The sequence below is a fragment of the Mya arenaria genome, chromosome 11, assembly GCF_026914265.1.
Source record: "Mya arenaria isolate MELC-2E11 chromosome 11, ASM2691426v1".
Lineage (NCBI taxonomy): Eukaryota > Metazoa > Mollusca > Bivalvia > Myida > Myidae > Mya > Mya arenaria.
The window spans coordinates 38,398,877-38,421,590 of NC_069132.1; the positions used below are offsets into that span (position 1 = coordinate 38,398,877).

The window sequence follows — 22,714 nt, forward strand, 5'->3', positions numbered from 1 at the left end:
CAAGTAGCCATTACGTCCTTGCTTTTTTGTCATTTTTGTGTGTTGAAATAACAATCACACTTTGGGGACAATAATCAAAATCACCAGTTATTTTCGGATATTTCGTTTCTATATCTCGCATTACATGTAACAACCTTATCATTGTTGGTGTTGGGTCGATGAAGAAATACAAGAACGCGAAAACTGTTTCTTTGGAAACTTGTTCAACAAGCCAACTTTAAATTAAATGGCAGACAGCCATTCAATGTGACGCACATGTAAGTGGCCGGGGGTGATATTTAGTTCATTGTTAGCTGATTCTGAACAAAATGTATGGCAGTGCCCATGGCGTGTAATATCTAAAGGCAATATTCACGCCATATGATTATTTTCAGTTTCAAATCTTATATTAAGTGCAGCACAACAATAAATAAACCATAGAAACCCTTTCTGATCAGCATGGTATATATATTTAACAAAAAAGAAGTCGGATTTATATGAAAGTTTATTGTTCAATACTCCATAACAAAAATTCCTCTGTTTGACAAAAATGCTTAGGAAAAATATGCCCCATTCATAATTGCCTACATGTATATGCTAATAATCGTCCTCTATATAGTTGCCAAACTGTGAAGATTACAATATGTCAGAAACCTACGTTTATCAGTTGTGATTGCAGGTTTCTCACAAACTGTTCTAAATTTATTAAATGAACGAAGCACTTGTTTGGTCCTTTGATAAACTCATGTATATCATGCCTCCAGTAATGTCCAAACATAATTATACAGACATGCTAGCGTTCCTCCAATAAACGGTCGTAAGATGTTCTATATGCGAGCCTCAGGATTATACTGCACTATCAATTTCTGATGTGAGACTACTGCCTGCAGTTCTGAGCGCTAAACTCGGATGTATAAGGCAAAACAGTCATATTGGCCTTGCCTCCCTCAGAGGTATAAGGTTAAACAGTCCAATCAATGTCGCCTCCCTGAGTTTTTTTCACTCGCTCAAACATACTGCATGCGGGACTCTAGCTTCTTCTTGACATCCTCTGATTGTAGCTGTTCCAAGGTGAGCAATGACAGACCTAGTTGGTCCTCCTGAAAAAGCAATATATACTTCGCATATCTCGTGGGTCTCGCTCATTGTATAGAGAAATTAGTTGTTATGCACCTTTAGCTGTCAGCGAGGCCAGGGAATTCTTCCCATTTAATCTACCGGGGTATTAGCGTAATTTTAATATCATAAGTGGCACTTTGAGTTCATACTTTGTAAATCCCAGTTACAAGTTTACTTATTGGGGTAGACGTTGGATATATTAAAATAAACTTGTGTAACAATTTTGTAACTGTGACTAATTTGATGGGAAATGTTGCCAGTAAACAAATGTGAGCTTTTTGGTCCTTCTTTGTTTAAATTCCATAAATAACATTGTGTGGATATCCAGCCACAATTCATTTTTTATGCCAGAGGACTAAACTGTACACAGTTACAATGCATAGTCAATGACAAATTAATCTGAATTCCTTAAATTACGACCTACCCTGCTGAACGGCTGAGCCATGGTGCGTAGGAAGCGCTTAGCAATCTGGACAGCCTCATCTGTCGACAGATTACACAGACTGTCTTTAAGGTGCTCCTGGATCCAACGGGGAAGCTTGCCCCTCTTGTCCGCACGTGAAAATCGCTTTGTGAAAAGGAGGAGAAATAATTCATATATAGATCTGAGATTTATCGAAGATTTCGCTACTAAAAGCACATCCAACGAGCCACCTCATCATAGTGAAACTTCATGGCACGTTATTTTAAAATCCTAAAAAGATGGTCAAGATGCAGCCCCTAAAAAGATCGTTCAACCTTTGACCTATAACCTTCATCTTTGAAGTCAACATTCGACCTCAAAGCATGATTTTGACCTTTGATATGTAGGTATGGGTCTTAAACGTGACACACCTCCTCATCATGTAGAACCTTCATTACATTTGTTTGGTAAATCCTATAATGCATGGTACTTAAGCATAAACTTGACCTTTAATGTGCACACTTAGGTCTTGTGTACGACACCCCGCCTCATTATGTAGAACCTTCATGGTATGTTTTTCAAAAATCTACTGGTCACACTCAAAACCTTCAAGTCAAGATAAAGGTCATGTATGCAATCATTTTAAAGTTATCACTCATATTCTCAAACACTGTTTAGTGGAAGAATTAAACACAGGGTCAATCACAGAGAAACATACCTTATCAGCAAACAGCATAATGCCGTAGTCTGTCTTCCCTCTGAGACACCTTCCCACACACTGTGCAGCGTGTCTCATGGCGTCAAACGTGAGGAAATCATTCTCACGAATCTGGAACTGCTCCCGGAGGTACTCAAGACGAGCCTGTAAGTTTTGTCCCGTCATATTATATTAACATTTGAAGCTTAATTGTTGGTATTACTTTGATAGAAAGCCAAGGTATTGACTTTTTTTGTAAAAACTGTATCTGTGGCTGTAACTGTAAATGTACTGACTGAACATCATTCGAATTGACCAACTATACTCCTGATACATATTTTACCATTCAGGATGTCATTTCTTTAAACTAATTGCAACAGTTTAGGGCAAGTTATTTATCCCACACTAGAATTCCATGAATCGGATGAGTTGCCTTTCGTGAGCGCCCAGATATTTTTAGTGGGGGTCACCATGACCTTGAACCTTTTGACACCCCCCTTCAAAATTTAATGATTTCAAATGGTTGCACCTTTTTTGAAGTTAAGGTTGCAATGAACATGCCCTTTGACCCCAAAATTATTATGGGATATCTAGTGCCCATTAACAATATTCATGTACCTGGCTAATTTTAAGTTGCAGTTGACAACCCGTTCACTGATGTCAGACTAATAATCCCTGTGTCTGTAATGATTCAATATTGTAAGGTCCAAGAGGTTACATACCTTGAGAATTCTGCTCTGTGTATACACATATGGAACGCCAAACATGATTACAGCTCTCCCGAGGTGATGATCTGTAAATACAAGGAAACGAGTGACAAGATGACAATCGCTAGCGATGTAAATACAAACCTGCCACTTCCTTTATGATATGTGGATACAAATATTTAAGTTATTTCAAGTAAGAAACAATTTCATGCATGTACATTCAATTTCACCCAAGGCTATTTACATTGCAACTTCACATTAAATATCATTAAAACAACAGTCTTGAATTCCTAATTACAATATGTACTGATGAAATATGTCAAAGATGTTTGGTATATGAGTCTACATCTTACCTGAGAAGCTTGCCAGGGGCATGTTCTCTTGACATCTCGAAAGAAACACCAGTAGCTGTTTCTACCAAAAACATATACTTGAAAAAGCTAAGTAGTTTGCCATTTACATACCAAAGTCAATTCCCTCAGACACCTTCCCCCTTGCAACAGACAGTAGCACTGCTCCTCGCCCATTCTCACATGCCTGGATACAAAGACCATAAATAAGATACGTGTTTACGATAAACGTTGATTACTCATTGTTTATAACTCAAACATTTGGATACTTGTTCTACAAGGAATGTGTATATTTTTTACAGTTGATTACATTTGTGTAACTTCAATACAAAAAAAACAAACAGGTAACTTTTTATGCAAGAAGAATAAAGTGTAATATGACCTTTTGGTAGTTAAGGAGAGCCAGGGTGGTTTCTGCAGCGTCCTGTGTCTCTATGAACAACAGTTTGTGTTTCTGTATCTGGTCTATGATGCCCTGTAAACAAAGACATATGATCATCCTGTGATAACAACACACGGTGCCTACAAGCATATGGGTTGAATGCTTTCATTTGCCCAGTAGAGATTGGCAAGAAATCAGTGCATCATTTACTTACAAGTTGCCCAAGAATTTATGTGTAAAATGCTTTCCTTTGCTCTGTTATTATTGACAAACATTCACTGCATTATATACCAACACGTTCCTCAAGAGTTGAATGGTTATTTTTCAATCTTTTTGTCAGCTATCTACTATAAACTAGTTGTCAAAGCATTTTTGAGATGATTTCTGTTTGCTCTGTGAATATTGGTAAGTAATCACAGCATAATATACAAGTTCCCAACATTTTATGAGTTGATTGATTTCTTTTCAAGTTTCATACAATTGAATTTGACAAAGAGAGAGAAACATCGTTTTCGTATCAAGAACATAGAACAGTTACTCAAACTCAATACAAGTCTTGATTAACTTACCTGCTCATACCAAGATGCAACTGTTGACTCCTAAAATAAAAGAAACAGCAACATCAGATTTGAATGTCATGATAATAGTGTACACAGATTCTCCTGTTAAAGTACAAGGTCCATGTCCTGACTTGTGGCACATTTCCTTACGCCCCATTTAAATTCCTATATTAATGCTTTTTTTTTAAATTAAACTAATGATTACATTGGTCCAAATGTAAAAGAATGAATCGAAAAATGCAGCTTATTCATGACAGAGTCCTAATTTCACATGACAACAGAAATACAGCCCTTCAAAGGACATAACAAATGATCTCAGATGCAAGTATCTACTGAATGCTTATTTCTTTTCAAGAAAACCATTCAACTCTGACACTTGCCATGTATATATAGCTAGTAAAGAAGCAAACGACACCATCAGGAACCACTCCGCACATCTCCACTAAAAGGTTGCCATAGTTACGGATAACAGCCGGATCATCTCGAGATTCAAACTTGGAACTCATGGCAACCTGGTCATTGCCTTTGCTCACAATCTGCAAAAAAGGATTACCATTATACAAAAACTATACCAGGTAAAACATATTTGGTTCCAATTTATTTTTGCTTGGGACGGGGGTTCTAACAGCTGATAATTTGTCAGTCCTGAAACCCCCAAGACATGGGTTTGTTTGAATATAAAGCATTCATGCCCACAACTGGGGTAATGGGCTTTTTGAAAATGTTTAGTCATTGATATTTATTCCAAGGTACTTCTATTACTGTTTTTAAGCAAATTTCTGCACAAAAAACAACGTTTACAACCGTACAATAGTCTGAAGTTAAAACCTCTCAGTCCTGATCTCAGAATTAATTCTGAACTTAAAAACCTCTGTGTTTTATGGTAGAATCCTGATAGAGTTCTTTTTCTGCCTAGAAACCAGCATGTGACCTCTTGGTTAGTATGCAAACACCTCTACCACTCAGATTAGTATGGTAGAGAGAAATGGCATCCAATCCATTATCAGATATTCAAAATTTAATTTCTGTTATTAAAACGAAACAGTGGGTTAACCACTTATCATAAACATGATAATAAGTAAGCTTGAAACAAAGTCTCAAACCGGACTGAACAAGTTAATATTTCAGCGCGAGCTATTTACCTGTACCTACCATTGGACATATGGAAGTCCTAGCCAGAGTCATGGAAAAGGTTGCCATGTTAACGGGCCGGAAATCTAAGATCTTAGGGTACATGTCTAATGGTGATAGGGTCTGAAATAGAATAAATAATATCATAGGATAACGAGTAAATATGTTGAATTGATATACCCCAACCTGATTTGGCAAAGTAGATGGAATGGAAGTAAAGTGATGTTTAACTGAAACCTTCAGTGTGGCTGCAGAGTGATGGACTCTTATGAAGGTTGGATATCAGTTTGTTTGTAATTGTTTGCAATAAAAGAATTTTGTTTATAGTCAAATATAACATTTGGATTGTTTGACTCCCCGTTACCCAGTTTCAAACAAATTAAACATTTCATCAAGGTAAATATTCTGATGAAATTTCATAAAAATATATATATTGTCACTGTTTGCTCCTAAGATTTCTCTAATAGTTGACCTAATGACCTATTTTTTACCTCATTGACCCACTCTTCAAGTCTACTAAGATTACAACAACGAAATCATTCTGACAACAGGTGAAAAAATGTCTCTGGTATATCAATCGACCAATAAAATCCAGAATTTATTTTACGCTCACAATTATCATTGAAGTGCCAAAACTTACACCGCCTTGGGCAGATGGTAACCACTTTTTTGGCGGTATCGATTGACTTTCTTTTTGTTGCAGACTGACATTGTTCAATTTATTTAATTATTGACAAATATACTTTGATAAATTTGTTTGCAAACAGTAGTATCTGAAAATGAGTGTGTCTGAAATTCGGACACAAGGCTGTTGAATTTCACTATAACATGTTCATAACTTTATGTCAGCAAAGTTAAAATTAAATCCCTGTAATGCCTGCTTCACAACATTACGCTGTGGGTGTACATAACATTTAACATAACAATACCATTTGAATGAGATTAGCAAGCAAAGAGGAGTCTAAAAAGCTTGTCCTGGTCATAAAATAAAACAAAAAACAGGTTTACAGTACACTCAAAGAGTAAGACCCTCTTTCCGTTTCCCTCCGCGGATTTTCGCTATCGCTGCCAACACAATGATTTTATCAACTGTCCACGTTCCTTTGAGTTTGAATTTAAGGCCCTCGGAGGGTGATCAGTCGACCGAAGAATAACCAACGCGGCGTTCCTCGGAGGGGTTAACTCCGTGTACCTCTGCGGACACTTGATAAGAATCTACCCTTAAGTTGTTTTTTTTATTAAAATTTTCAACCGATTACACCGGCTCCAGTAAATTGCTATTATTCTTTTTCCTCTGCCCATTTTGCATGAAGTTAGCTTACCACAAGAACGCAGTCGTTTTTCACTAGTTGCACATGCATCTTATAAACGTGTTTTTGCTAATGACTGAATACATTGATAAACACATTTCACCCGAAAAAGACTAGTTTACACATTTTCGGAAAATCAGGAGGTCAAACACGCGTTCAAAGTTCACAGCGCATGGTTTTGAAGGCCTTCTTGCCTCGTTTTCTGTGGAAAATTCCATTAAACGTCATAGCTATTTTTGACCACCAATAATAAATAGTATATTCTACATTGTATTGATCACACGCTTGACGTCAGAGGTCATGGTTCAGAATTGTGTAAAATGTCGGCTGCTTTATGATGCAATACAATTAGTGGCAATACTTAATGATTCCACAATCATCGACTTTATCCCTCAGAGTGAGCAAGGAAAGTGGGTCTAACTCATTGAGTGTACTGTATCATTATATTCAACAATTCAACAAAATGTTATTCAAGCTTATAATACCCCTGATGTGATGACAACTGACTGGAATCTATCAAAGACGGGTTTGATGGCGATGGAAGCATCGAGACAAAAGAAGTTCAGGACCGGGTTGGGAATGGTCGGTGTTCGATCATCAAACGGCTCGATTATCAATGCAAAACCTGTGGCAAAAGAAAGTTGTTTGTTTAAATGAAAACAAGAGCTATCACATGAATGTGAAAATTCCTGTGATAGCTAACCAACATCTAAATGTGACCTTGGACTTTGAGACGAGAGCATGAAAACCATGCCTGGCACATTTTCCAATGCTGCAGATCAAAATTCAACCAATATTCAAAAATTGTAGTTGAGACAAGATAGTTAAGGATAGGCATCAACATAAGCCTTCCTTTGGGGACATAAGACCTTATGGGTGTTATCCTCACCCCAAGGGCAGAGGACCTCTACAGAAAGACATGTACCAAATATATAAGTACAAGGCCTTGCTGTTTTGGATAGTAATTTTGCTAAGAGATATTTTTTATGTTGAAATAAAAATGTACCTCCTAGCTCTGGCAGTTATGTTTTTTGCTGAACATAACCAATTGAAATTTGTTTTTTAAGAAATGACAACAAAAGAAAGCTTCATTATAAAACTACAATTGTTTATAATAAATCCATCAACAAAAATATTTGAAGGAACTGTCATTAGATGATTAACAGCAGACGACAGACAGAGGGCATTTATGACAGCTCACACTGAACACTTCATACCTTGGACCAATAACAAATCCTACTCCCAGTTCATACGTGGGAAAGCGAGCCACAGAGCAAACAACAATGCATGACTGTTGTCATTTTCCCACTCAATGGCATCACTGAACATTCATTAAAGTCAAGTGGCCCTTGCTATACAGATGCTGATCGTTTGAGTAACAAGTGTACACAGTTTAAATTTATTGAGGTTGAGGTTGAAGCTCGGAATAACAAAAATGAAACAACAGCAAGGCTATGACAATACCATAGTGTTTTTTCGCTTGAAAATCAGATTCAGCATAGTAAATATAAGCATTACCTTTCGTATAGGTGCTAACCAGTGTGGCAAAACCGGCAATGAGAGTGAGGGCCCCGAAGTCTGACATGTCTGCTAGTTCCAGAGTTCGTAGTAATGATGCAAGTCTCTCCGAACAAAACCTGAATAGTTTGAAGAACCAAATACATATACATAACAGGTCAATGAGTTATATACCAACCTGTATTTTTATAAAAATGCACCTTAAGATACATATACTACAAGCAAATCAGTTATTTATGGCAACATACAACTAATAATAATTTAAATTTCCATCATTTTGAATTACCATTAAAATAAGGATTAAGAAGAGTATTGATCCTTTCATAACAATTGCTTTCATGTTTAAATGTTTACTTTAGTTATTATAGATTATATGTGTTATTTTTTTGAGAAGTTAAATGCGAAACATGAACAGGCATATATTCCCCCTCCATTTCATACTAATTACCCTGAAAAAATACATGGAACATAAAGACTAAGAATGGATTTGCCAAAATTACCTGAGAGGTTTTCTCTCTATGCAGATTTTCTGTGAGCAATCTTTGAGAAATGATGGTGGTGTCTCAGACACGACGTGCTGTATCCGCATCCTTGTCTTAAGATACTCACAGAATCGCTTCAAGAAAGAGATAAAGTGTTCCGCATTCCGGATGTTACCCGGTACTGCCTCTGCATAAGAAATTCATTTTCAAATAAAAAAAAAATCACTGTGCTCAAAATATTTATGGCTAAAAATGAAATATTTTGTATACTTCTTTGGCAAGTATGCATTTAATATAACAGTTTCTTTCGTTATTATAAAACAGTGATAAAAAATAGTAAAATCTGTAAAAAAAGTTGAACTTTAACTTAAAAAGCATTTCAATACAACCCCAGATCCATAAAGTGTGGGTAAAACATAACAAGTTTTCTCGTATGTGATATAGTATTTAATAATGCTCATTATTTTATCCTATGTTATGTTGTTAACTATGTATATGCTTCCTATGCCGAAATAAATAACAAGAGGGCCATGATGGCCCTAAATCACTCACCTACGTAGAGCTTTTATGAGAATGTATTTATTGGTTTATGGCAATGCAACTATTTAACTATGATCGAGTATTGTCAAATGTTGTATATTTTTAAAACTGTAAACATGATCCAAATTTCATTGCTGTAGCTTCAAAAACAAGGTAGTTGGTAAAAATGTACGCGTATAGCTCATCCCAGGACAACATTGATATTTGTACACACGATCCAAATTTTACTGCTGAAATTTCAAAAATAATTTTCCTTTCGGTTGCCATGACACCCAAAGTTCTGCTTGGAATTCATTTCCTTGAACAATTTTCAAAGGGCACCACCCAAGGAACATCCTAGTGAAGTTTAATCTAAATTGGCCAGGCTGTCTAGGAGGAGATGTCGTTTGAAGTAATTGTTGACAGACGGACGATGAACAACGGTGGGTGGGGGAGAAAGCTCAACCTGAGCACTGTGCTCAGGTGAGCTAAAAAAAAATTGTTTTCAATGCATCAAAAAGTGATAAAACCTACCTTGCAGAATTTCATCCGGAATCACTGTAAAGAGAACAAAATGTTATCATCGTATTGAGGTGATACAATAGAGTTTTGATTGGCTTTTGCTTAAATCACATACAATGAACACATAGTAATCTAAGTATTAACTTTATGGCATCACCAGCCTGTTTCATTCTAAAACCTTAATCTTAATAAGTTAAAATTAGACTAATTTAGCTTAGTTTGCTATTATTATATTTGTGTATTATATTGAATTCAGCCCATAATTTAGTTGATAATAAAGTTGAGAAAATTAAAACAACTAATTACTTGCCAGCATCCATTTTCCTAATGTTAACAAAAAAGATCCTGGTGGATATTCTTTGAATTTCACAAGGTTTTATTTTTTCCCATAATACCAATGTAAAGTAACATTATTTCAAAACATTGTTTAACAGTTTAGTTTATTGCAATAACGCCGTAACATGGGAAACGTGAATACTTAATCTCAGAGAAATGGTAAATAAACACATGAAATAGAGACTTTCAAGCCATCAACAGTTATGCCGTGACTGAACCTGTTCTTACTGGGTTGGCGAGAATCATGCCTGTTTGGTGGTTTACGCTGGTCTTCCTCAGACCCTCAACAGGATTAGATACAAAGCAAAATTCTTAGAAGTTAGATGAGTGCTGCAGAGTGAAAGCCACACTTTTGTAGCATAAGGAGGCATAACTCCAAAATAATATTGCAAGAGTAATGGGCTTTGCTACATATAAGCCTAAAGTTTATGGCAATTTGTGATCTAAGTTTCATTGCGATATCTTGCACAGTTTTGAATGCTGAGGACGCCACCAAGTCTATCACAATCAAAATCAACGAGCCAAATATGTGTATCATGTTCCATGAAGCTACCTGGGTTTGCAAGGACTACATCTGTTTCCCTGTTTAGATTTGTCTCTCGCAGCCCCTCAACAAGACGCTGGTATTCCTGCTTCAGTCTGTCTGTGTCTGATTCCTTCAACCTAGGAGAGTGGGACATTTAAGTGTAAAAACATTTTGGTGTAAAGAACAATTGGGTTTAAAGATTTTTAGGGAATGAAATCAGCGGCGTAGCTTTCCTAAGGCCATAAGGCCCAAGCCTGCACATCAATTTGCCTTTTTTTTTATATGTTAATTTTGTTCAGTTGATTTGGATAAACTAATCGAAAGCCTATATTTTTCTTTGATTTTAAACAGAGTTCCCTATTTATACACACCAAAACACACCATTTGCAAGCTATGCTTGCAAAAGTTTCCAGGGGCATGGAGACAGACAGATGATAATAATGACAATCTTTAAACCAAAGTGCTCAACAAACAAGAGCTGTCGTACGACAGACCCCTCGGCTTTATGCTGCATTATCTGAGAAATGAATAAAATAATGATGCAATGTGTGCCTGTCAAAAGCAGTAAAAAAAATGCTACCTACCCGGTAATTGTACGATTGTCATCAATACTTGTGTGAAGTATTTCGTCAATTGAATGAAGGGTATAGAAAGTATAGGTAAAAAATCCAAACTTGCTCTTAAACTTTTACTGACACAATGTGCCCTAAAACTTCATTCTTATTAATATAAGTTTCTCAATCAAGGGCCACAATTTGTATTTAGGAAAATACTGAGTTATGTAACCTTATTGTGTGATGGTCCTTAAAAACTGAGTGAAGTATAAAGTAAACAGAATGAAGGGTATTGGAGGTATGATTGAAAATGCCCTTAAACTTAATTTAGATGCCAAGGCAGATCTAACACCGACTCCAGGGAAGGAGTAAAGCTTCCTTAATTTTCAAATAGACAAGCTAAAAAACTTGTCTTCTACCTATTTATGTGTCTGGTGAGAGTGTCCATATTTTGCTGACATTTATCCAAGGTCCGCTTGGTTATCTGGACACTCATAGACTGTATACACACGTTGTCTGAAAATAAAATATTATTATTCTTTGAATCTTTATTAAATAAAACATTCTACACAATGCAATGATTGTCTGAGAGTGCTCTAGTGGTGAAGATGTACACCTCTCACCCAACAGATTGTGGGTTTGATCCCCATCAGGGGGAGAGTAATCTAGAAGTATACAGTGTCCGACTCTCACCTAAGAGGTTGTGGGTTTGATCCCCATCAGGGTGAGTGTAGGCTAGTAATATTCTGGTGACCAGCTCTCACCCAAGAGATTGAAGGTTCTATCCCCACTAGGAAAACTTTCACAGCCTCTCAAACAGGACATCATTCATGGTTTCTACCCAAGAAACAGACTCATGAGTGACTCTGTAAGCTATCAGCTTCATTCATTAGAAATTAGTATTTCACCTCAAGTATACACTTTTAATTGTTTTGAACTTATAAGACAACTTTCTAATTGCCTGGAACAAGTAAAAGTAAATAGACTATAAAAATAAGAAAAGTACAGTTGATTCTTGTTAAAGGGTCTTTACACCAGATTGGCACTAAAAAAAGTTTTTTTCTGTAATGAATCTCAGGACAATTATTTAATAAAATGTTTTACTCCTTGATATCATAATTGTAAAAAAAATACCAAAATGTATAAAAAATAATCGTGTCAGAGATCGGGTTCAAACTGGTGTCGCCAAAATTGCAGTGCAGTGTTGTATCCACTATGCTACGAAGGCTTACCCTAAACGGTTTTAATATTTAAGCTTTATACCGGGGGTACCTAATATGGTAATATCACATGATACCATCGACTAGCCAATCACGCATAAGGAATGAATTCTACTAGGTAGACATACCTAGTAATCTTTTTTAATGGAAAAATACGAAAAAACTGCGAAAATAAATTAATTGTAAATTGTGGTACTTCAGTTAATAAGATTCAATGCATTGTACACATTGGGTGCGTATTATCAACGATCGTACGAAAAATCGTATCGTAAGTGTTTACGACAGGTTTACGATTTTAGCTACGAGCGTCTTATCAAGCCTGTCGCAATTATATCAGTATTTCGTAACCTTACGATAATCGTACGCATGCGCAGTTAAAGCGAGCTCTTCAAACGAAGGTATTTTATCTGATGTTTGGTGTCTGCTGTCAGTTTTCACTTGGACGTAAACAAGTTGTAAAAGTTCTGTTAGAGGATGTCTTTAAGCGGAAAAGAAAAGAAGCGAGGGCCAAACTGGACGATAGAAGAAAGAAATACGCTTATAGAGCTATGCCGGGCCAGTACAAACACACTCAAAATGAACTGGGGAGAAGTGGCTGACAGGTTTTTCCTTTTGTTTATTTGTTAACTTTCTTGTATCAGTAGTTGTGAATCTGTTTATCGACACCTGTACATATATTAAAATGTATATGGATATGTTAAGGCTAGTATCTGTTCTGACTAGTCATAAACAAGTTTTATTTTCCTTAGTCGATTTGTATTAAATAAATTACTAAATTAAAATTGGGTTTGTTTTTTTTTTAACTGAAGATTAAAAGTCGATACTGTATATGTTGATTGAATTGCTGTTTTTGTTGTTGAGAATGGGAGATATACCCTAGGCATAATTATTTAATATTAATTAGCACATTTATTTCATACTCACAAAATGTTCATGATTGATATATACATATTCAATTCATTAAATTTTGTTTTGCAGGGTGAACAGTATCGGGGGAAACTCCAGAGTCGCCCCTGAGGTTAAAAAGAAGTGGACTGATATGAAGGTACTATATAAAGTAATATAACAGGTGATATGCTAAAGAAAATTATGTTTTCAATATAATTCATCATGTGCAGCAGACAGCTTGTTACAACTCAGATGAAAAACATGAGGGTATTTTGGTTTCATTAGACTTGCAGTGTGTCTTATTTACTGGATATTGGACTGAAATTAAGCAATATCCTAAAACTATAAGAATGGGTATTTTATCAACAACAAAACATTCTCTAAAAGTAACAATGAAGTAAAAGGAAACCATATATTAAAGCTGCACTCTCACAGAGTGAACGTTTCGACAACTTTTTTAATTTTTGTCTTGGAATGGGCTGATTTTGCAAGAATGCATGGAAACCAGTTATATAAGACTGCTGCTAAAATAATTGATCGCAGTTTTTTGTGAGATTGAAAATTGATGTTTTATGCATTTTTCTTTACGCGTTAGTAATAGTTTAAGACATAAATAAACCAGTCAATTGTAACAACGGACCCCCCCCCCCCCCAGGCCAGGGGGATAGCGGGGACTTTTTTGGTCCAGCCAACCCGAGGTGAAATCCCCGCTGGAGACAAACTGCTGGTAAAATCACCGTCAAATGTCACCGCATCCCTGACTTAAGACAGGCCCATTCCCTGTTAATTTTGGCGCAAAGACAAAACTACTCAGGGCCACTTGGAATGTAAAATCACGGCCAATTTCCACGGATATCCCTGGTATACCCGTGGATCTGGGGGTACAATTGACTGGTGCATAACATTAAACATATATAGATCTGTGAGTGCAGCTTTAACAAGTCAACTAGTATAATATTGTATAGATGCTTTCCTTATATCTGTATCATATCTAAGTTTCTTTTGCTTTATTTACTTGATTTAAATATTCTATCAAATTATTTGTTTGTTCTGCATAATATTTCCAGGTGTTATTTCATACTAATTTGATATGATGTTAAGTGTTTTGTTTACTTTGCCATAATATACACTATCATATATGTTATTGTTTGTTAAATTACAGAGCAATGTAAAGAGGAAGGCGCAGCAAGAACGGACAGAAAGCAGGCAGACAGGAAATGGGTTGAAGACTATAAATCTGGATTCTTGGGAGGAAATGGTAATTATAATAGTCACCCACAATAAACAAAACGTTATCTGTTAACATATGAATCAATCCTATGCAAAAGTGCTTGCTATTAAACTGAAGATCCATTTTAAATTTATTGGAAGTGTATTGCTATACTGAAATGAAGCTTATCCTATGTATTTTCAGCTCACCAGAGCACGAAGTGCTCAATGTGAGCTATTGTGATCGGTTTTTGTCCGGCATCAGTCTGTCAGTCAGTCCGTCCGTCAACAATTGCTTAAAAAACTTATCCTCTGAAACTACCTACCCAAATTCAATGAAACTTCACATGTTTGATCAGTTTGTTTTTCAATATTCTTTGAACAAATATCAAGCTATATTGATTAAGCCAATTGTGTGATATTGTTTTGCTGAATTAGAATATATAAAATATATTATATTTGAAACAGTTCTTTTCTTTTAAACAATTTGCTTTACAATGCAATTAAAAGTTTGTTGTTTGAATATAAGTGCATATGTTTCATCAAGATAATTGTTATTTTTTTGTAGTGGTATTTCTTACATTTAAAAAAACCTTTCAGGTATTGACAACCATTCCAAAGGTGTCAGTTGATGGCATTCCTGGAGGCGTGCAGTGCGGGGTTTCTTCAATCCAGGAATCGAATACAGGTAGTGCCGTATATTTAAACCAAATTTAATGAAGGGACCCTAGTTAACATTCTGCGTTTAATGTCATTGCATTATATCAAATATATGTGTCGTATAACTACCACAAAATTATAAAACATGCCACAAGTTTGCTTCCAAAGTTTTCCATTTCTTCATACTTGTTTTAAAAAATGGCAAGTCATGTTATATCATACAAATTCAATTATACTATACATTTAAATTACCATTTGTTATTTCTATTTAAAGAAGAAGAAGAAGAAGAAGAAGAAGAAGAAGAAGAAGAAGAAGAAAAAGACATGATCCAGGGAGCAGCAGCTAATGTGAAAGACCGCTCATCATCAGTAAAGTTTTGTGAGTTTTTTTCATGATATTCCATTAAGGTTTATAGACATATAATTTATTTGATGGAAATCTGTTTTTATCATTCTAATAAAATGATTTGAGCATTATAAATAAACAGATTGATCTTTACACAAGGTGATTTCCCCAGAATTAAATCAATGAAAATTTAAGAAAGTAACTATGTCAAATCAGTCTCCAGCATGAAACTATAACCTGCTTTTGTTGTCATTCTCTATGTTTAAAACTAATACAAAGATAATTTTGTAAATTGTGTCATAAATAAAATTTCTTAAAGCTGAGTGAGCACCGATGTTGTTTAAGTATTTAACTTCTTCTTGATTCTTTTAATGTCTTACCCATTTAATTAGACCATCTTTATTTAATGTTTTTTTTTCTAATTTCAGCTTCTTGTAATGCAACAGGGGGTTCCACATCAAATCTTCAACTGCGAATGGTGATGGCCCAGGAGCAACAAAACAGTATTCTGTCATCAATAGATTCTACATTGAAGAAAATGTTAGAATACCAAAAAGAAAAATCCGTTGACCTTCTACATTTTGAATATTAATTTAAGAAAACATTCATTTAAATTATGTATCGGTTTCTTAGACTCATTGAAAATGTGTTAAGTTATATTATTCAACTGGCCACAATTTCTCAACACTTTTTCAATCAATGAGGTTACATAACTCCATATTATCCTAAATACAAGTTATGGCCCCTGATTGACTTAGGTTAAAGTTTTAGGGCAGGTTAAATTTTAGGGCAAGTTGGGATTTTCACTTAAAACTCCAATACCATTCATTCAATTGACTTAATGCTTCGCACAGATGTTCAGAGCCATCACATAATGAGGTTAGATAACTCCATATTATCCTTTATACAAATTATGGCCTCTGATTGACTATGGAACTTAGGTTAAAGTTTTAGGGCAGGTTGGGATATTGTTTAATAACTTCTATACCCTTCATTCAATTGACTTAATACTTCACACAATTGTTCAGGACCATCAGCCAATGAGGTTACATAACTCCATATCCTTAATACAAGTTATGGCCCCTGATTGACTTGGGTTAAAGTTTTGGGCAAAATTATTTACGACCATATTACAACAAGAAACATAACTCATCAAAAGGGCAGCATCAAAGTCACCTTATGTATCGAATAATTTCAGTTAGGTTTGACATAAAGAGACCAAACTTGGTATTTTTATACGTTATTGCATTCTAAGTCAAAGCGACGTAGACGAGCGCGCTGTCTTACGACGGCTTTAAGAGACTTTAGACTTTGAATGGGAATTATGTTTATGGTTATCACAATTAACTCTTTCATTTATCAAAGTTCAGTTACAGTATGTATTTTGGCCTATAAAAATAAGCTTTGTACACCTGTTATGCTTCATAAGATGTTTTGAGATATTGGGGCCAGCTGTTTAAGAGTAAACTTTATGATATGTGAATTGCACTGTGATGTGATAGTGTTTGTGTAACTTACTGCCTTTCATCTAAGATTTGAACTTAGGTCCCTGAAGAGAAATTTGCCATGTATATAAAAGATTATTAATTTGTTCATTTCAGTTTAACATTGTAATAAATTCCACCAAGTGGGCACTAAAAACTATATTTTATGTTTTCATGAGGTTAAATATATTGCCATCTTACACTAAAACAAGCATTTTTTCGTAAATGACGTCAATGAAATATTTATATAACCATTGGAAGTGATGTTCTGAAACATCAAATGTACAGTTGATTACAAGAAGAGGCATTTAAAGTTACTTTAGTTTTGTCTGTATGTACTCTTAATTCTTTGTATGTGTTGTATGATAAAAAGCCTGAACCTACACTCTTTTGTACAAAGTTTAGGCTTAGTGCCAAATTCGGATGTAATTGAAACTGAATGGGTGTTTCCTCAAAAGTGTAGAATTTAACTTATTCCTCGAAGTGAAAGTCAGTTTTTGGGCCCAGATGCATTTACTTGTTTATGTTTTGGTGCAATATTATATTTGCCTATGATGTTCTTAGGAAAGGTATTGCTATAAAACTAAAACTGTTATGAACTCCCTGTATAAAATGGGTGTATTATTCTGACATAACTGTTATATTGAATTGCAGTTGTAAAATAAATTATTCTGACAACGTTTTGCAATCAAATATAAACTAGAAAAACACTTTTTTTGGCAAGTTAGGCATTATTAAATGAAGGATATGTACAAAGCAGAAATGATATTGAACGGCATTGTATTGTATCAATAGAAATGTATTGATGAAAGAATAATTAGTTGAGCTTTTAAGGTCAATTAGTTGAGCTTTTAAGGTTTTTGATTTGTGTAAGTTATTGAATGTTATTCATTGAGACATCAGGAAATGCACATTGTTGCAGTGTGCCATTCTGTTGCCATAATTATGTTGTATGATGTTCTGTGTGTAATGTTGCGCATAATTGATTTGTTATTATGGTTAAAATGACATGGGTGATATCATAAATATCTTAATGTCTTTTAGTTCTTATCCCATTTACCTGTTACATTTTTACAATGTACTGCACTTTTGCATAATGCTACTGTGATAGTCTAAGTTGTTGACATAATTGTATATTTGTTGTGTTAAAGAGGTTTTATTTAGGGTTACCCCAGTAAAACATATAAAATTGGGGGGGGGGGGGGGCAATTATTTAAAAAGTGTATGGGTGCGTGTTTGTTTTGCTAATTTGAATCCCAAATTTGCTTCTGTAGGAGGGTGGTGTATTTAATAAGAGTGCCCCCATCCATGGGGTATATACTGTCAATAAATAGCCCTTAAATTGCTCGTAAAAAATATGTGATATTTATATGTTGTTATGTTTATGTCATAATTTTAAGCCAAATTTTTCCTGCACCTGATTAGAATAGGAACTTGGGTAAAAAAACTAGGTATTTATGTAAAACCTCAAAGCTGCACTCTCACAGATTGAATCATTTGACAATTAATTTTATTTTCTGTTTTGGAACAAGCAAATTTATGCGAAAATGCAAGGAAACCAATGCTATAAGACGGCTGATAAAGAAATCAGATCGCAGATTTTTGTAATTAAGTTTAAAAAAATATGTTTAAATTAATGCATTCTCCTTTAACTGTAAGTAACGCTTTTAGCCATAAAACAGGATTTATGAAACCAAGCTGATTGTTTGTCATCATTGTTACATTACTGGAATACAGATATAAGCAAACAAATTGTTAATTTAAATACCAAAACAAAAATAAAGAAGTTATCAAAACGGTAAATCTGTGAGAGTGCAGCTTAAAGAAAATGAAGAAATATTCTCCCAATTTCATACATTTAAACGCTTTAAGGTTATTTGAATGAACACATCTCTTATAAGTATGAAAATTGATCCTATTTGTTAAATAATAAGCAAATTAGCTCAAATATTAGGTTTGCAAAATTGCATGGTGGAATAAAAAATATGGCTTTAATACGTTGTTTTAAAACGCCGTCTTGTTGAATGTTTACAAATGTGTTAACATTGCGGATATGCCAGCATTAAAAAGGGACTTTGGAAAACGAATGATTTGTTTTGGCATTTCTTTGTTATTTGTTCCATTTTGACAATTCATATCAATTGCATAAATTACATATATGACTTGAATAACAGTTAATTGTAATACTTGTACAAAATGATCACTCTGTTAATCAGGGCAACATGTTCAGTCCATTTGCAACCAATAACTTCCATGTAAAGGTCACAATACTGTATATTTGTTGTTTACTTTTACATCACTTAGTAAGTGCACACATTCATTTGCATTATACTTTGCATCATGTATTAACACAAAGCGATCACAAACTATTTAAATTAAAGGAAATGGAACAAACAAACTACGTTCAATTTCACACAAAAGTGTTCACAACTCGTCGTCGCAGTTCTTGCACCTGCAAGCCTGGTTGTCCCATCCAGGCCTCCATAGCATCTTGGCCTGGGTCCACTACTTGGGCATCGTCCAGTGTCAGACCCCAATCCAAACACATATTGTGCAACCTGGCACATGCCATAAAAATTGCACACGACTTTTCGGGACTGTAACTCAACACACCGCCGGTTTTGTGGAGACATCTGTAAATTGTAAACATAATGGTGATGTTACGGATCGTAACAAGAAACAGTGTCGTATAAAATGCATTAGTAGATGGGCGAGTAAACATAAAGAGTGTTCAATTCTAAAATAAGGTTCAACTATAAAGTCTGTGTTCGATGAGGTGTATGGTGGAAGGATTGAGATAACCCACCGAAACCTTCCTTTCAGGATTCCAAAACTCTGCTCGATAACCATCCTTCCCTTGCTCTGCGCGTTGTTATATCTTGCTTCAGCAGGCGTTACGGGATTAGCAAGCGGAGTTAGTAGGCTGGTAGTGAGTGGATAACCGCTATCAGCCAGCAGCATCCCTGGCCTCTCACTCTCCATGTGTTCCTGTGTTAGATAATGGACAAGAAGTGGTTTTAAAAATCAGTATGTCTTGCATTTCTAAGCAGAAAATAACGTGTGTCACGTAAACTGTCAAAATATGTGCACCTAAAAGTTTGAGGTTGGTTAATATTTAAAGGATAAACAAGTACAGTAGTCGAAAGAAAAGTTCTTAGGTTTGATACATGGACCTATCATGATTCTAATTGTTTTTCCAAGGGTTTCCAAATAGATAAACAAATGCCAGCAGAACTCTTGTATATAATACATGGCTTACTTATTCAGTCATATAGCCATTACCTTCAACGACGAGGTGTTCATGACAGAAGAATCATGCTGCGACCCTGGCCACTTGGCGACAATGTCGATGAACCTAATATATAATAGGAAAAGGGCTAAAACGATCTCAAAATGCAATGATTAAATATTAAGGTCGACAATTACAGAATGCCGATAGATGATCTCATTACCTAGATATATAGGTAATAATCAAATAAAACGATTTACCTTCTGTCGTGGCTACATGTAGCCATCACATTTATAGCATGGAATCCTTTCCGGCATATGTAGGCTTCGCCACTGTCTTTCGGGGCAATGATAGGGACGAGTGTTCCGTCGACTGCACCTATATTAAAATACATCAAGTAAATAACAGATTGGTGTGCACCTTTCATCAGAGAATTACCTTTTCCCGTCGGACCATTTTTCAATTTCAATTCAAATTATTGAAATAAGTTCCTGTATCATTTAAATATAAATGAGTACGAAATACTACTATTAAAAAATACGAACTTTCAACCCATCAGTTAGTATGCATGAAGTCATATAGTCATTACTTATACGTATTGCCTACCTACGATATTGGCAATTTTGCATCTTTTGTAGAAGCCAAGTTTTGCTTCTGCCAATTCTTGTTGTGTTCTTGGAAATCTGGCAAAAGAAAGTGTTTCATTACTAATGCGTTAAACTCAAAAATATGTTAATCTATACTGTGATTACAGAATAAAGAACTCTGTTAAATAACCTGTGATGTTTAAGGTCCATCCACACTGCATTGTGCATTTTACTAGTATGATGGCATATATATATATATATATATATATATATATATATTTATATATATAACGCGCTTCGTAATTTAAGGTATACGACAAGGGGCAAAAACAAAAATAGACGAAGAATGGTGGGGGTGGGGGTATTGCACACAAATAACACAATGATTGAGTTATATCCTTTAAGTAACTTACCTTATATTGTCAATATTTCGATTTACAGCGTCTACAAACTCATGCAACACCCTTGACGCTGTTTGCTTCGATATGCCGTGCAGGTCGGCTACCTCTGATAAGAAATTTCCTTTAGACAGAACTCTAAGCCCAACCAGCACCTGTTACACAAATTAAGTAGTTTGTATTTTTACAGAAATATTAAATTTTAAAAAGAGCTTTTCGTAGCAATACATATTTACGTTCAACCCCTTTTTTCACTAACTTGTTTAGTACGTCTGCTTTTATATATGAAATGTATTTTTCCAATACCTTATTGAAAAAGACTATAGTGTATGATTACTGAAATAGGCTATCGATGATTCTTAATACATGACGTCATTGTTATTGACCTCATTTTATCTGGAAATTTATGGCTGTAAATATTTACATGTTTGAAGGATTTACGGTGCATTTCATTTCTTGTGGCGAGCCCTGCTGATGTTTGCTGGACTCGCCTTCTTACTATTACTATATTTCACAATTATCGGATAACATGGACAATGAAGGTATGTGTTTTTTGCAAAGGTTTATTTAAAATGCTGTGTCATTCTCATTTCGTTTTGAGGTCTTTATTGCTCATATACATACAGTACAGTACATGCTACCTGGTGTATCTTTATATTGCTCTACTTTGATACATCATTTATAAAACTTATATAAAAGCATTGAGTTAATTCAAGCACTCAATGAAATTTTGAATAAGTTATATAGATATAACTGACGGTCTTTTTTTTAAGAGTACCAGTACAGTTTTACCTTCGTCATAGACGATACCGATTGTGACCTGTTTGTAGGAGGTGAAAGGTCATTTCTTAGGTTATCTTCCAAATAAATAATGGCGATTCGTGAGAGTCTATATCGGTCCACAACCTCCACATCTGACAGATGATCTAAGGATGAAATGCGATCCTTAAAGGTGCGTTGTTTTCTTCTTCTTTGGCCGAAAACAAACAACGCCGCCATATTTACGAAATTTACGAGAGCGTTTCACCTGTCGTAACTTTAACGCACCAGTTAAGATAATCGTAAGTTTACGAATCTTAGTAAGACGCGGTTACGATCGTAAATTTGACGTACGACAAACTTACGATAATATTTGCGCGTACGATCGTTGATAATACGCCCCCATTGATACGAAGTTTATGTCAGTTTTCTCTATTTTTCTCTATTTCATCATACAGAGTACAGCCCCTTTAAGTCAAACTCTTGTTATTTTGATGTTCTGGTTATGTTGAACTGTTTTCAAATGTGTTGGGTTTAGTTATACACTTGCTGTATTTCCTTAACATCAAATTTTTGTTATCTCAAACATTTCCTTGAGGTACCAAGGACCTCGAAATAGCAAGTTTTGACTGTACCGGTATTAGTTTTGTATCATCATTGTTTGAAGTCACTTTCTGTAAATAATTAATAGCGATATTTACGATATTTACGGTACTTTATGTACAATTGTGTAAATTGGGGATGAATTGTGGCCCAATATAATTTTAGTTTCATTTGAAAGTGTCTGATTTTCAACGATTTTTTGTTGCATGCTTGTTGATTACACTGCCAATATAACC

At 35.1% G+C, this 22,714-nt stretch overlaps 3 protein-coding genes across 4 annotated transcripts in view; 1 reads left to right on the plus strand and 2 right to left on the minus strand.

The window, feature by feature from the left end:
- Window positions 1-466: 466 nt before the first annotated feature.
- LOC128207652 (general transcription and DNA repair factor IIH helicase subunit XPD-like) overlaps window positions 467-22,714 on the minus strand; it is a 34,571-nt gene continuing 12,323 nt past the window's right edge. Inside the window, exons 10-24 of the mRNA XM_052910708.1 lie at window positions 11,515-11,611; window positions 10,569-10,678; window positions 9,692-9,715; window positions 8,657-8,825; window positions 8,157-8,275; window positions 7,124-7,263; window positions 5,350-5,451; window positions 4,578-4,733; window positions 4,207-4,236; window positions 3,638-3,730; window positions 3,370-3,442; window positions 2,921-2,991; window positions 2,220-2,363; window positions 1,523-1,666; window positions 467-1,079 (exon numbers count right to left, since the gene is read on the minus strand). Coding sequence (XP_052766668.1) covers window positions 987-1,079; window positions 1,523-1,666; window positions 2,220-2,363; window positions 2,921-2,991; window positions 3,370-3,442; window positions 3,638-3,730; window positions 4,207-4,236; window positions 4,578-4,733; window positions 5,350-5,451; window positions 7,124-7,263; window positions 8,157-8,275; window positions 8,657-8,825; window positions 9,692-9,715; window positions 10,569-10,678; window positions 11,515-11,611 — 1,565 coding nt within the window. The 3' untranslated portion in view covers window positions 467-986. The remainder of the gene's footprint in view (window positions 1,080-1,522; window positions 1,667-2,219; window positions 2,364-2,920; window positions 2,992-3,369; window positions 3,443-3,637; window positions 3,731-4,206; window positions 4,237-4,577; window positions 4,734-5,349; window positions 5,452-7,123; window positions 7,264-8,156; window positions 8,276-8,656; window positions 8,826-9,691; window positions 9,716-10,568; window positions 10,679-11,514; window positions 11,612-22,714) is intronic.
- LOC128207656 (uncharacterized) lies at window positions 12,724-16,025 on the plus strand. Of its 2 annotated transcripts, none has more exons than XM_052910711.1 (6): window positions 12,724-12,917; window positions 13,294-13,360; window positions 14,366-14,461; window positions 15,013-15,100; window positions 15,347-15,451; window positions 15,847-16,025. In XM_052910711.1, the coding sequence occupies exons 1-6, from the start codon at window positions 12,790-12,792 to the stop codon at window positions 16,008-16,010; spliced, it is 648 nt and encodes a 215-aa protein (XP_052766671.1). In that variant the 5' UTR covers window positions 12,724-12,789; the 3' UTR covers window positions 16,011-16,025. The 2 variants fall into 2 exon arrangements, with proteins under 2 accessions (XP_052766671.1, XP_052766672.1); XM_052910712.1 differs by having other exon boundaries at window positions 15,350-15,451.
- On the minus strand, window positions 18,820-22,711 carry LOC128207655 (putative nuclease HARBI1). Its single transcript, XM_052910710.1, has 7 exons — window positions 21,909-22,711; window positions 21,132-21,271; window positions 20,738-20,814; window positions 20,392-20,509; window positions 20,185-20,257; window positions 19,709-19,890; window positions 18,820-19,535 (listed from the first exon to the last, which is right to left on the minus strand). The coding sequence occupies exons 1-7, from the start codon at window positions 22,113-22,115 to the stop codon at window positions 19,313-19,315; spliced, it is 1,020 nt and encodes a 339-aa protein (XP_052766670.1). The 5' UTR covers window positions 22,116-22,711; the 3' UTR covers window positions 18,820-19,312.